This window comes from Silurus aristotelis, assembly GCF_946808225.1.
Source record: "Silurus aristotelis genome assembly, chromosome: 18".
In the NCBI taxonomy this organism is placed as follows: Eukaryota; Metazoa; Chordata; class Actinopteri; order Siluriformes; family Siluridae; genus Silurus; species Silurus aristotelis.
This window is the reverse complement of record NC_139591.1, coordinates 7388630-7403338: the sequence shown is the minus strand read 5'-3', so window position 1 is coordinate 7403338 and position 14709 is coordinate 7388630. Positions and strand designations below refer to the sequence as shown.

Below are 14709 nucleotides of genomic sequence, written 5' to 3'. Positions count from 1 at the left end.
AAATAATAATTCTGCATGATGCTTTAGTCTATTATCTCATATGCAGTGTTTTTTACCTCATGTCACTCTCACTTACAAAACAAGGTGCCATTTTCTGTGCTTTGTCTCAGCTTGGGTTGTAGCAAATTACAATGCTTAGCTTGTTGCTATCTGCTTTCCCAAAGACTGCTATGTCATGTTACAGAAAGTCAGTTTGCATATTGCATCGACCATATATACACTGTCAGAGAGTATTGCTCAAAAATGGATGTAAAAGAATTTCCAAAACATTCGATGAACCGTGGAACAGTGGGAAGGCCATCAACAACAAACAAAGAAAATGGAGCACTACAGAGATCAGTAGATCAGACCAAGAACAGGATGTCCCTCCACCATTTACAAGATAAAAACAATATTACAAGTGATGCAAAAATATCTGACTATTACTGATTAGTCTCCGCACGTGACTTCAGTCTCTGTGAAACTGTGGTGTAGGGCAGCGGCTCAGAAGGTCCGCCCTCACAAAAAACATCCGGGCTTAACTAAACCACCCCAAACCATGTCGCAAAACATGTTATTGTCTGATAAATCCAACTCTCAAAGGTATAATTAATTTCATAATTTAAAAGAAATTTTCACTCACACCAGAAAGAAAAATTACTAAAAAGAACACTATATCTATGGTGAAGGATGCTAATTGTCAGCATGCTGTAGGGCTGGATTTCTTTAGCTAGAATTAGGGCTTTTATGAAAATGTAGTCAATTATGAATTACTACATGTACCAGTCTATTTTAGAGCAAAACCTTTAAGTGTCTACTATAAAGCAGAAGATAAAAAAAGGTAATTCAGCATGATAACAACCGAAAAGCATGCAACCAATTCAACAAAATTGCTTAATCACAAAAAGACTCTAGACCTGACGGCTACTGAAAAACTGTGGAAGGACCTGAAGCAAACTGTACCCTTATAATTGGATGTATCTAAAATATTTCTGCCAGAATGACCATGGAAATGTATGATATATTGTATATATTAGTAGTGGGTAATCAGGGACAGTAAGACCTTCCCTACTGGCCCTAAACAATATCAGAATAAGACTTGTGTTTTCATTTTTTCTATTAATAAGTATAGAATATATCCCAATAGTCTATTATCTTCATTTCGTAGCATTTCTCTCTCTTGCACTGCTTCTTGTAGTGTATATTGAGGTTAGTTTTTCTCTCTTTTTTTGTGATTTAAGTAGCTGCTTTTTATTATTATTATTATTATTATTATTATTATTATTATTATTATTATTATTATTATTATTTCACAATTGCTGACAGTGAAGGTCAATTTCAAGACCTTCTTGGACATTGTAAGCAAAGGTCAGCCAAAAGAGTTGAAAACAATTTGTATGCTTTTTTTATGAAACATTTTATACTTTTCTCTTCTCTGTAGAATTTTCACCAAATTCCCTCAATTTAAAATCCCCAGGAAAACTGTAACGCAAATGCAAAGAAAGTGTAATTTGATGAGGTTAATATTGATGCATCTGCTAGAGATGATGAATGCGGTCGATGCAGCTGTGACTGCACTGAAAGGAGACTTGTTGAACTGTGTTCATTGGGTTTCTTGCTTTAGTAACAACATTCATATCTCTGCGTTAAATACCTGTCTGTGGTGCAATGCTGTTATACTGTGTTTTTGTATAATATTGATGGTTTCTAGGTTTCAATATTGCTTTTCAATTTATTTTATTCTAAAAAAAATAGATGTTAATATTCGTTTTGGTGAAAAAGTTAAATATATTCTAAAATCACTCAATATGAGGCTGTGAACTAAGTTTATAAAACATTGATAAGCAGTCAAATCCTTTTTTTTTTTTTTTTTTCTTTTTTTTTTTAAACAAGGTCAGATTTTAGGTAAGCTCCGCAAACACACTCTTCTCTGTTGAGAAAGTGAGTGTAATTATGTAGGCTGAGTGCAGCCTTTGTGCGTGGCTTATACATATAACCGCATATGCAGCTGTTTTGGGCCACAAGGTGGCGGTAAATGACCACATAAAATTCACAAAGTTTGATTGCTTAGTAAATTTTGTCAATGTAATAACGCTGATGCATATAATATGCACAACTCCAATTCCAAAAAAGTTGGGGCGTTGTGTAGAATGTAAATAATAACAGATTTATATACAGATAATAAACGTTTTAAAGATAAAAGAAGGTAATATTGAATGTGATGGCCACAAGATAGCATTTCAGCAAGATAGCAAGATAGTGGATGAGTGCTCATTAACTAAAACTCAACCCCAGCAAAACAGAACTGCTGGTCATCCCAGGTCATTCATCTCCAGGTCAAGATGTCTGAATAACTCTTCATGACTCTCTGCTCTCCCCTTCAGCCACTGCTCGTAACCTTGGGGGAACTATGGACAATGAACTGTCCTTCTTCTCACATGTCTCTAATGTGGCTCGTTCCTGTCGATTTCTTCTCTACAACATCCAAAAGGATTTGACCATTTCTGTCCACCAGGCTGCCCAGGCACTTGTTCAGTCTTTTGTCATTTCGAGACTGGACTACTGCAACTCTCTGCTGGAAGGTCTTCCTCTGAACGCTATTTGTCCACTGCAAATGATCCAAAACGCAGCTGCACTACTTGTGTTCAATCTGCCCAAGTTCTCCCACACCACCCCACTGCTGCGCTCCCTTTACCGCTTCCAGTAGCTGCACGTATCAGATTTCAAACACTGATGCTCGCCTACAAGGCCAAAAATGGACTAGTACCATCTTACCTTAGAGACCTCATCACACCTCGCAAAGGCTCTTCTCTGTTCTGGCACCGAGGTGGTGGAATGAACTTTCCCTAGATGTCCGTACAGCGGAGTCCCTGGCTATCTTTAATCGACGATTGAAGACCTACCTCTTCCTAAAACACCTAAATTAGCACTTTCCAAGTTTGTAATCTTGCGTACCGGTGTAGATTTATTCATTGCTAGAGACTCAAAGCACTTTTGTATGTCGCTCTGACAGGGTGCCAAGAGAGAAGTTGTGGTATTGTATGAGAAAGTCAGGTGTGTCAAAACAGTATGTGAGGGTGGTGCAGGACATGTATGAGGACAGTGTGACAGCAGTGAAGTGTGCAGTAGGAACGACAGATTGGTTCAAGGTGAAGGTTGGACTGCATCAAGGATCGGCTCTGAGCCCTTTCCTGTTTGCAGTGGTGATAGACAGGTTGACGGACGAGGTCAGACAAGAGTCTCCACTATAATGTTTGCCGATTATATTGTGATTTGTGGTGAGAGTAGAGAGCAGGTTGAGAAGAGCCTGGATAGGTGGAGGTATGTGCTGGAGAGAAGGGAAATGAAAGTCAGTAGGAGTATGACAGAGTACATGTGTGTGAATTTGAGTGGCAGTTGAGTGGTGCAGTTGCAGGGAGAAGAAGTGGAGAAGGTAGAGAAGTTCAGGTACCTGGAGTCCAACAGTGCAAAGTAATAGAAGAGTGAATAGAGAGTGTGTTAGAGAAGTGAAGAAAAGAGTGCAGGCAGAGTGGAGTGGGTGGAGGAGAGTGGCAGGAGTGATTTGTGATGGAAGGGTATCTACGAGAGTGAAAGGGAAAGTTTATAGGACTGTGGTAAAACCTGCAATGTTGTATGGTTTAGAGACAGGGGCATTGAGTTAAAGACAGGAGGTGGAGCTGGAGGTAGCAGAGCTGAAGATGTTGAGGTTTTCATTGGGAGGGACGAGGATGGACAGGATTAGAAATGAGTTTATTAGAGGGACAGCACATGTAGGACGTTTTGGAGAAGGTGATGGCGACGAGATTGAGATGGTTTGGACATGTGCAGAGAAGGGACATGGGGTACATCGGTAGAAGAATGCTGAGAATAGAGCCACCAGGATGGAGGAGAAGGTTTATGGATGTGGTGAGGGAAGACATGCAGGTAGTTGGTTTGAAAGAGGTAGATGTAGAGGACAGGGGGTATGGAGACGGATGATTTGCTGTGGTAAACCCCTAATGGGAGAAGCCGAAAGAAGAAGAAGAAGAAGAAGAAGAAGAAGAAGAAGAAGAAGAAGAAGAAGAAACATTTACTAAACTATAGTTAATACATGTAGCTGTCGATATAAGTATATATATTTTAGTTATATATTTTATTAAGTTTATAGATATGATTATCTATTGATAATATTATTATTATTATTATTATTATTATTATTATTATTATTATTATGGTTGTTGTTATGTATTATTATTATAATTACCAGATATGACTAAAATATATATCACCCCACACCTACCTGCCTCTCTCTCTCTCTCTCTCTCTCTCTCTCTCTCTCTCTCTCTCACTCACACACACACACACACACACACACACACACACACACACACACACACACACCCCAGCCTAGAGGTTTGCAGGTTAACCAATGAGACTCCAGAACCATGTTAATATTCGCACCCGCCTACTCATCCAAACCAAATATCAACCGGTGTGGGTAATTTATTCTTTATAATGAATAGGTCACTTTTTAGCCCTAAATTTCGTTTTTCCTTTATAGACAAAAACATGTAAACAAAAGAGTAAATGTCCTGCTTTTGTTTCAACCAAATGCAATAAACAAATGGTTAAAATAATACACAGTTACACAGACACCCCTATAAGGCTAATTCCATTTCTTAGTGTTAGGGTATGGGAAAGTGATTCAACAAATAATTTAGTCCATTGAAAACGTTTTGATTTTACCACAATCATTATAATGAATGCTTTTCAATTCTATTCTATTATAACTCATTATAACTCATTATATATATATATATATATATATATATATATATATATATATATATATATATATATATATATATATATATATATATATATATAAATGTGTGTGATCCTTATGATCCTCTTCGACCTGTACTCGAATATGGCCACAAGATGGCGGATCTCCCTCAGCCACTGATGTGTTCCATATAAAATAAGACTAAACAGGGAATGCAGCATTGAGGTATTTTTATCTGTGGTTCCGTGGACCGCTGAAGCTTGGGGATGATCGGGTGAGAAGGAGGAAACAAAGCCGCCATTTTTTTGCGAGGCTCCAGCCGGTTTAAAAGCCAGCAAGGGGCGTCGAGGTGGAGAGGAAGCAGTCAGAGAGAAGAGGGGGAAGTTATAAGGAAAGAGGGAGGGAGAGAGAAAGAGACACAGGGAGAGACAGGGACAGCGAGAGCGAAAGAGACACAGGGAGAGACAGGGACAGCGAGAGGGAGAGAGCAGGGGTTGTATAGGGGACTGTTTTTGTAATAAAAAAAAAGGAAACCTCTGGTATGTAGTAAAGTGAAGGTTTGTCGGTAGTAAGACTTGTGAAGCGCAACCATACAGCGCGAACTTCCATTGAACGCGGTTGAAGCTGTACAGCTGCCCCAGAGCGTTAGCTAGGTAGCTAGCTCCCATAGTGTTTCTCCATCAGGGTCATTCTTTTCTCCTCTTCTCGGTTTTTACCTTTTTTTTTTTTTTTATTGAGGCGAAAAAAAGTGAACACACCTGAGGGACGAGAACATCAGCGTTGGATCAAACCCAGAGTTTGTTTTTGGTGCTTTTTCTTTTTGTACCTAACTGCTAAAAATGTCTGGCCAAAGCATAACGGACAGGATAACCGCAGCGCAGCACAGTGTCACCGGCTCGGCGGTGTCCAAAACGGTGTGCAAAGCGACCACGCATGAAGTCATGGGGCCCAAAAAGAAACATTTGGACTGTAAGTATTCACCACAAAACAGCACTTGGTCCTACAGTTACACTGAATTAGTAAAAGGGGACTCAGTGGGTGTTCTAGTTGGGTGGTTTTAGGACCCGAGGCCTAATAGTCATTTAGCTAACATTGTACAAATATCCAACTAATACAGCTAGCACTTGTCTCGTCTCTGTCTCACCTTCTCAGTTCTGTCTCTGAGCTAATCCTTGATTAAGGTCCGTCTTCTTTTGCTCAGAGTTGGCGATAAGGCGTGAAAACCGATAACTAGCACGATGAGCACAGACTCCTGGATGCCGTGTTCGTCTACCAATAATTAACCACACTCAATAGAGAACTATGTGCTTTCTGATGCAGATATCCTTCACACACTGCTCCTTCACATCTGTCACACAGAGCCAGAATTATAGTACAGATGATCAGGGGTTTCATTAGTCCACCATTTCACTGACTACATTAACTCCTGTTGCTCCTGTCAGGATAGGGATCTCCTTGTCTCGAAATAGGGACATTTGTTTTTTTTTTCTGTATTTATTCATCATAATGTTTTTGTTTAGATCCCTTCAATACACCTCAATCTACAGTATCCTAGGCACTGATATGATCATGTACTTTCTTTTCTCTCTTTTTATTATTACAACCTGCTGGTGCACCTTATGTACAGTTACTTTAGTTCCCATTAGTATAAAAAAAAAATCAGCATGTACATATGGCATATTGTAATTTTGCAACGTTTTTACCTTGTTAATGCAATTTAATGTGCAGTTTTCAGATTCCCAGCTGACTGCACTCTTGTGAACTGTGTATCATAGGGTCTAATTTTTTTTTTTTTCTCAATATCAATTTGACCATTTTTCTCATTGTGACGTTTGAAACCTTGATGTTCTACTTCTTGTTGACTTGTACTTTGTTTTATGTCTATGAACTGGCTGCTGTAACTATTAATTTCAAAGGCAAACACGTACACCTATTTTATAAGCTTTCATCACATTATCAAACCAACTAAATATGGAGAGCCTTAATCACGAATAAGAAGAACAGATCACAATATCTCTTGTAGTCTTTTTCTGAATGTGATTTGAGCAAGGAGCTACACATATGCAAGATTATGCAGTTGTAGGAATATAGTCAATGGCAGGTCAATAGTCCCAAATTAAGTTCCAGACTCAGTTCATGCTCTGTCTGCATGGTTTAATGCAATATGTTTAGACAGTGTGTGGTCTCTGATGTTTTAAAGAATGTTGATGCAATCGGAGATTGTGAACCAATCTATGAGGGTGTAGCACTGAGGAAGATCGGGTGCGATCATGTGCAGCAGATCCCTGAATCCTGTTCTGACATTGCATTTCTTTGTGTAGGAGTGTAAGGAAAAAACGTAAGAGCAATAATCCTGCTTTCATAAGGACGTATTTGGCATGTCATTCTCAAATAGTTTTGAACATCAAAGCTGAAAACAAGCTTGAGATGATTGAATTTTGCACTGTACTTCCAACTTTCCTTGCAGAACAGAAGCCTTCCTGCCTGCTTCTTAACAACAAAGTTGACGTGCACCCTTCCCTTCCTTCCCCATAGAAAATAGTGACAATCACAATGGCTAGATCTTGTATTTATTTTCAATGGGAAAGCAGGAATCAGGACTGAGGTGAGGTGGGATCTCTCGAACAGGCAAGTTGAGATGTGTTTTAAGACCAGATCAGCGATTCTGAGCATTGCCCTCCCAGAAAAATGCAAAGCCCTCCACACTGAAGACTGTGTTTGTAAGCTTTATCTCTGACTAAGCGCTGATACTGCAGACAAAAAGTTCTACAGAATCCAAATTCCTAATATAGTCATGGTCAATTCTTACCCATCAGGCATCTCTCCAATGATGGCTAATAACCAGGAAAAGTAAATGTTATCACATGCTGCCTCTGAGGAATTTGAAGCCAGCCGATCGCATCTTTTCATCGTGGGGGTCTGTAAGCCCACTTCCGCATGCATGAGCTTACAGACACCAGTGATTGGCTAATGTTGGTGTGATCGATATGTGGGCGTGTCACCCCTCCCTGTGTGAGAGCACTTCATCTTGCTCTTGGACTCTAAGCCATGGGAAGCTGTGGCATCATTGGAATTCTTTCCAGGTGATTTGGGGGGAATGCTTTTTGCCTCTTAGCAGCTATCCCATAATCCGCTTATCACCAATAACCACTTGTAACTTTAACCACGTTAATGATTACTTGTTGGCAATCCAGATGTGTCTGGCATACAAAGCCATGTTTATGAATTATAACATCTTAGAAAAAAAACACATTATTAAACCTGGTTTGGAAAATAAATATTCGGTAATAGCAATTTTTGCACAAGCCCAACATTCCTCGGACAGATTGTGTCATATCAGTCATAATTTAGAATATGTGGCGAGATACTGAGCATTATATCTACACTCGTTGAGAGTTCATGTTTTGGTACTCTGAGCAGTGTATGGCACATAAATGAAATGCTTTAAATTGTGTTCCGGTTGTGTTTTAGCTGCCAGGAATAAATGCCTACCATCTACTTGACTACTATCTGATGTCAGGGATGCTGTCTTTAATTCTGTGTTCTCTTTAAAGCTTCGGCTTCAGCATTGTTCGTCGTCTCCTGTAGGTATTTCGTCCATGGCGTCTTTAAAAAGGCTCCCACGCACTCTGGGGTTGTATGAACTGCCGTGGGAGAAAATGTAAGGGTCAAGTTCGCATAGTCTCCCTGTTAAACACACATTGACATTTGACTGTTTGTGCTCCCGTGTGGTCAGCTCAGTGATTAATTACTAATAATGATTGTTTGCTCCAAACACTGCTTATAAACCACAGAGGGTATGTAGGTTTTATTGTGTGTCTGGAATGGTTGTTACAATATTTTTGGGGAAATTAACACCTTTCTTGGTGCTTGTGGGTGGTTATTTGATTTCATATTGGTACTTTTTTTGGAGGTTGGATGGCCAAGTACAGTCACCGCACAGTAGCATATGCGATTGTTTGTCTCGTATCATAGCATATTTGACAGTGGCTTAGCTAATAAAAAAAATTATGATGTGAGAAGTTTAAGAAGCACATATACTCCAGCTTGGTTGTGTTCTGAAGTTTGGTCAGAATCGGTGCACATTATTTTTGTCTTGCCAAAACAACTTGGGTAGTTGAAGTTGAATATCTTTTTGCTTAAAAATGAGTTATTGTTTTTAAATGGAAAAACCCTTTCACATTTGTTCGTACAAGCTGTGGATACTCAGCATGATAAAAATAGATTTCATTTGTTTAGCAAAAGGAAAAAAAAGGATGGCGGAGGTTTTTTTTATTTATTTTTTTTAAGACCTTTTGTTTAAAGGAAGGAGTTTCAAGTGTTTGAGCTTTTCTATGAATTATAGCACTTTTTTTTCTTTTTTTTTTTTTTTATAATTTTGTATATATATATATATATATATATATATACAAAATTATAAAAAAACAAAACAAAAAAAAAACACCCACCATTTATTTATTTCTTTTAACCAAAATACCTTTTTCTTGTCTTGGGAAATTCAGCAAAGTGCTATAATGATCAGATATATATATATATATATATATATATATATATATATATATATATATATATATATATATATATATATATATATATATATATCGAGAGAGAGAAGGTGGTCAATTTTAATGAGAAATTAGTTTCTGTCTCATTAAAATTGAACCATTACAATTGTTCATGAATAAAATAAACACTGTAATCCCTGGCCAATTGTAGTACCCTGAGCAGAATGACACACCAGACCATGGTCATACGTGAATAATTCATAATTTGGGTTGGTTGCTTCATCTCATTGTGTGTCACAACACCTTGACATGTTATTGATGATATTTTTACATAAGTCCCCAGTGCCTGATTATTTTTATTTTTTTCTTCACTCTGTCTGCTTATGTAGCCACTTTATGGTCAGAAAAGTTTTCCAACCACACTCCTCAGGTCTGTAGATAATTTGTAACGAGGCTTTAACAGGTCCCCAGCAACCAACCACCTAATACCTCCCCTTCCTTTTTTTTTGGTAAGCTGAGATGTCTGTTTAACAATAGACCTTAAAAATAATTATAGAAAGACTAGATGGAAGCTTCTATTGCCATGTCTTGTATTTTTTGTTTTATTTTTTTAATGGATGGGAAAAAATTTATTCTGAGCTATAAAATGAAAAAAGTCCACTAAACATTTGGCCCTCTCATGAAAATATTGTTTATTTGACCGAAGATCATTTGTAGCCTTTTCTTTATAGTAAGCTATGGCACATATGGTAATTGAATAGCATTGATGTGTATTATTTTTTCTTTTGCACATCAAGTAAGTGGACTGCATTTCATGCTTTCATGTACAACACAGCAAATTATCACTAGCTCAGTTGAAACTCAGGTAATCAGCGCAGCGCAGTTCTGGAAAACCTGATTCGTTTCTCCACATTTAAATGTTCGACCAGCAAAAGTTTGTCTTTTATGGTTTAAATATCTGTTATATCACAGGGGATCCAAATTAAAAAAGAGATTTGACCGCAATTAAAAGTAATTGGATTACATTTTTTTGTTTATTTGCTTGTTTTAGACTGCAGGGAAAAAAAAACACATTTCTACAATCCAAATAGACAAACCGACTTTGATTTCCGTCAGTCTGAAATGTAGTCAGAGATCCCGGGTCATGGTGCGACTTCTGAACAGTTCGGTTGCTTTGAGTGACTGGTGGTGTTGCAGGAAGGTGACACACAATTATTTCAAGTGGTGTGTTCTGTGCCGGAGTTTCCTTTGGGACAGAAATAGCAATGTGTCTCGCCCCTTCCCTGGTTGATTTGTTCGTTAGATATGGCTAAGTCTTCCTCCCCTGATCCTTTTGATTTGGGTTGGGTTTCCGGGGTAGAGAGAACATTCCTATCGGCTTACCCTTATTCCCTAAATGACTGCGCAGAAATGCCCAACAATTGTTATTTTTTTCTTTCTTTCTTCCTGAAACATTTATCATCTCTGCCATCACACACACACTATTACACTGTAAACGTTTATTTAACCTGAGCACTTCGAATAAATAAGGTCTACTCACTCCATGTATACTTTTAGTTAATGAGTTAGGCGTGTCAGCAGAACCATGGGGGACTTCGGACCCGATCAGGTGATTAGAAAGATGGTTATTTCGAGGTCGTTCAAGGTGCACCATACAATCTTGTTTTATTTCACCTAATCTCTAATGCAATCAAATCATGTATTTCCTGTTTTGCTTTTATTGTTTTGAAGGTGGTTGGCCTAGAAATCCTTCTCTGTCTTAGATCATGGCTGCATTGGGGTGGGGTATATATGGTCTCTGATTGTGCAGAAGGAAATAAAGTACACATGAGCGTCAGAGTGTACTGAAATACCAGGCGTGCAGTGAATGACTTTGTCCCGGTGTCCTGCAACACCCACATTTTTCCACAGTACACTTCTTTGTCCCTTGTTCTGCCCTCCCGTCAGACAGGTGGCATCTGTTTTTGTGAGGAATTTGTAAGGAATATGGGCAGGGGTCTCACCTGAACAAGGACACGAGTGCAAATATTTGTCTTATTATTATTATTATTATATAATTTAACGGAAAGCCTGTTTGGCTCATCAAAGGATGTATGTTTTAGGTTACTTGGATATTCTTCATGCAAACTTGTTTCTTTTTTTAACGCAGTTTGAAATATAAAGTGTCCCTATTATATGCATCATTCAATGAGCTGACATGCTTTAGTTCTGAAGATCACCTTTTGTCACCATCACAACAATATGCATATGATGCTTTTGTTGCTTGTTTGTGACTTGCACTAGCAAACAGTTTCACATTTCAAGCTGAACTTATCTTAGGCGCACAATCTTTTCAGTTTATCTCGTTAAATAAGCTTTATCTCCGTTTAATGTTGACATGACAAACATTGCTCTCATGATAGCCACGAAAGATAAAATCATATTACAGTTCTAACAGAAGCAATAAATACAATTTGCCTGCTTGTTTACAATTTGCCTGCTTGCAAAGTAGTTCACCCCCATTGTGATGGATGAGTGCCAGCATTCATTCAGGAGAGTGTAAGACGATGGAAGTGTAAAAAATATGACTTGTTTATCTTACTGTAAATGGAGACACAGTTGAGGTTGTGTTTTGATATTTTGAGAGCCATGGCGTGAATGCAGTCACAGCCGAACCGGAACACTAAAAAGAAACGATTAATGCAGCTTCCTGAGTTTTTTTTATTTTATTGTATTTTTTATTATTTCAAATTTTTTGTTTTCCTGCTCAAATATTATGCCTTCATAACACTTCATGATATATTGCATAGCCCAACCCAAGTTGTTAAATTCTTAATGCCTTACTTTCGAATATCTTTACTCGCTGTCACTTGCTCTGTCACACACTTATAAACCTAAAGGAATGACCATCACAGTAGATAATTATATCTTCTGTAAGCTTGCATTCATGTTTTTGAGAGACACTTTGAGAAAATTAAGTTTCAAAATGTGTATATCATGTTAAACTTTCAAGCAGTCAGTTTAGGCATAAATAAAAATGGCTAATGACGTTTGCTTTAGCATAATAGAGCAAATGTGCTGTTTTGTTAGGTTTTTTTTTTTTTGCACAGTAAAGCAAATTTACCACCAGCAATGCTTAGTCCTGAAATTCTCTCCAGTTAATTGCTCAGTCATTATTATAGCTTTCTTGGCTGTAAAAATACTATGTGGGAGATTACACATGAGCTGATCAGACCAGTGACTACAGATCATAAGTAAGCCTGTGTAATGCACTATTGGATTTCTGTGGCTAATTTAAATCTTGGTCATCATGCTTCTTTCTGGTTAGCCTTTGCACACTCCGAGGATAATTTTTAATGTTACATTATTGTACAATTTACAGATTCACAGCATTGTGTTTATGCCGCCTGACAGGTTGCATTACGAGTTAGCCATGTTTAATCATGGTACTTCTGGTAGCCGTCTGGTATTTTCGGGCGATTGAGAAGAATACTGTGTTTGATCGATTGCTGTAAATCTGCTTTACTTATGGACTATACATAATCAAGTTCCTGTGCTATGTGTTGCATCATTCTGCATATTACATTTATTGTTTGTGCACAACAATGTCAATACAAAATCACAAAATATTCTTCCTGCCGATATGAGGCAGGCTGAAACCTTTTGCTTGTTTGTGCAGTGCAGTGAGTGTCGGCTTTTCTGAACCACACATTTGAATAATTCAAACCAGGAGAGGGGAAGTCGTCAGGCATGGCTGTACATGGTCATGTTGGTGCCTGCAGTTGAAAAACATTAATTGGTCTAAGGGAAAAATTTACAGTTTACCCTTCTTTTTTTTTTTCTAAATTAAAAACCTAGATTTGTTTATTACAGCTTGATTTAATAAACATTATTTAAACAAGGGCAGTTAAAGGTTGATTATATTTGTGAGACACACACACACACACAATATCTATGTACATTCTAGAGTCTGCTGTGTGTGAAAATCCTTTTCAGCAGTTTCTGAAATACTCTGACAAGTATGTCTACCAACAGTCACGCCATGGTCACAGTGATCACATTTTCCCCCCCTTTCTAATGTGAACATTAACTGATTAAAGCTTTTTATCTGCCACCTGATTGGCTGTTCAGATCGTTGCATGTGCAGGTGTATGAATGTTTCCGATAACATGACCATAGTGAGCGTTTACAGTCCGTCGTCTGCACTGCTCTACATCTGCTGTGCTCCACGACTGTATCAGTCAAACAGGGTTGTGTTGAGAAATGATCTTGTTTAGCTCTGCAAATACATACTTGTGGAAGATCTAGGAATTCCACTTCTCTATGTTCAGAAGCCTGGACTCATCATCATACAAAATTGTGATCCACAGTGGGCTTGTGCTTCCAGTGGTGACACGCTGGACAGCACAACTATTTGTGCTCTGTGTTTAGAAGGCAAGGCACAAATCTCACTGAGCGATTCCCCAGATCACACAAACTTGAAAAGCTGCAGAGAGATAAGGTTATGGTGTCCTACTTGACTGCCTCTGCTCGGCGATAACGCTGAGAAATGGGCCATAAATGTGAAGTTATTGACTCGTTAGGAGTTGCTCCATACTTGTATTAGATCTGCTAAGATATCTGAGGCAGACAGAAACTTGGAGGCCTTGAGCTACTCCAACTACCTACTGACTTGTGATTGCAATGAAGCATGAAGGGGTTTAAGGTCATATTTTTCTTAACACATTTTTCAATTAGTTTTCACCTCCCTCCCATTTACTCTGTTCCTACAGCTTGGGGGAGTATCTACTCCTTCCTAGATTAGCACTCTTAGCACCTCTTCTGTGAAGTAAAAAGCAGTAAACGGGAGTCTGTGATGCACCCAGTAAACTTGACTGGGGGGGGGAAAGGGCTTCCTGCATTCTTTTGTCAACTTTTCTAAATGTAAACACCCGAAAGGAAGTTATTACTTAAACCACGAAAAAAAAATGTCGGGCTTGATTAAAGATGAGATAGTAGTGATTATAGGATGCACTGGCATTAAGATCAGTCTAAAGCAGGAAAGATCTGCTGTCGGCTTTGAAAATGCACCGTTTCGTACAACATAGTTTTTGCAGGAAACCGGGGAAACGGTCACGAGAATGCCTTAATAAGGAAATGTCCATGTCCGCTGGTCTTGCATTGTGGTGCGTCAATGAGGTGGACTGGGATAGAATAACAGCGCTAGCATCATTTCAGTTATTTACAGCAGCTTCTATGACGTTTGAGTCTGTCCAGATCACCAGGTATCTCTTTTTTTTTTTCGGTCTCAAAAAAGGCCAACTTACTCAAGGGTGGTCTGACAGTTTTATCATCACACATCTGGGAGGACGTCTGTGACTTTACAAGCAGATGTTGCCTCTTTTGCAGGGTAGTTCTGTGCATCAGAGTGTGTGGAAAATCACAAAATGAATGCTTTGGAAAAGTGTTTCACATCACTGGGTCCCCATAGCCTATTAATCT

The 14709-nt window shown here is 38.5% G+C and overlaps 1 protein-coding gene across 50 annotated transcripts in view; it reads left to right on the top strand.

The window, feature by feature from the left end:
* The first annotated feature begins 4865 nt into the window (after positions 1 to 4865).
* picalma (phosphatidylinositol binding clathrin assembly protein a) overlaps positions 4866 to 14709 on the top strand; it is a 36489-nt gene continuing 26645 nt past the window's right edge. For 18 of the 50 annotated variants that reach the window (XM_083567608.1, XM_083567604.1, XM_083567602.1 and 15 more), the window contains exon 1: positions 4869 to 5713. In XM_083567608.1, coding sequence (XP_083423734.1) covers positions 5584 to 5713 — 130 coding nt within the window. In that variant the 5' untranslated portion in view covers positions 4869 to 5583. Of the gene's footprint in view, positions 5714 to 14709 lie in introns of all 50 variants that reach the window. The other 32 variants (XM_083567596.1, XM_083567575.1, XM_083567573.1 and 29 more) reach the window with 4 other exon arrangements.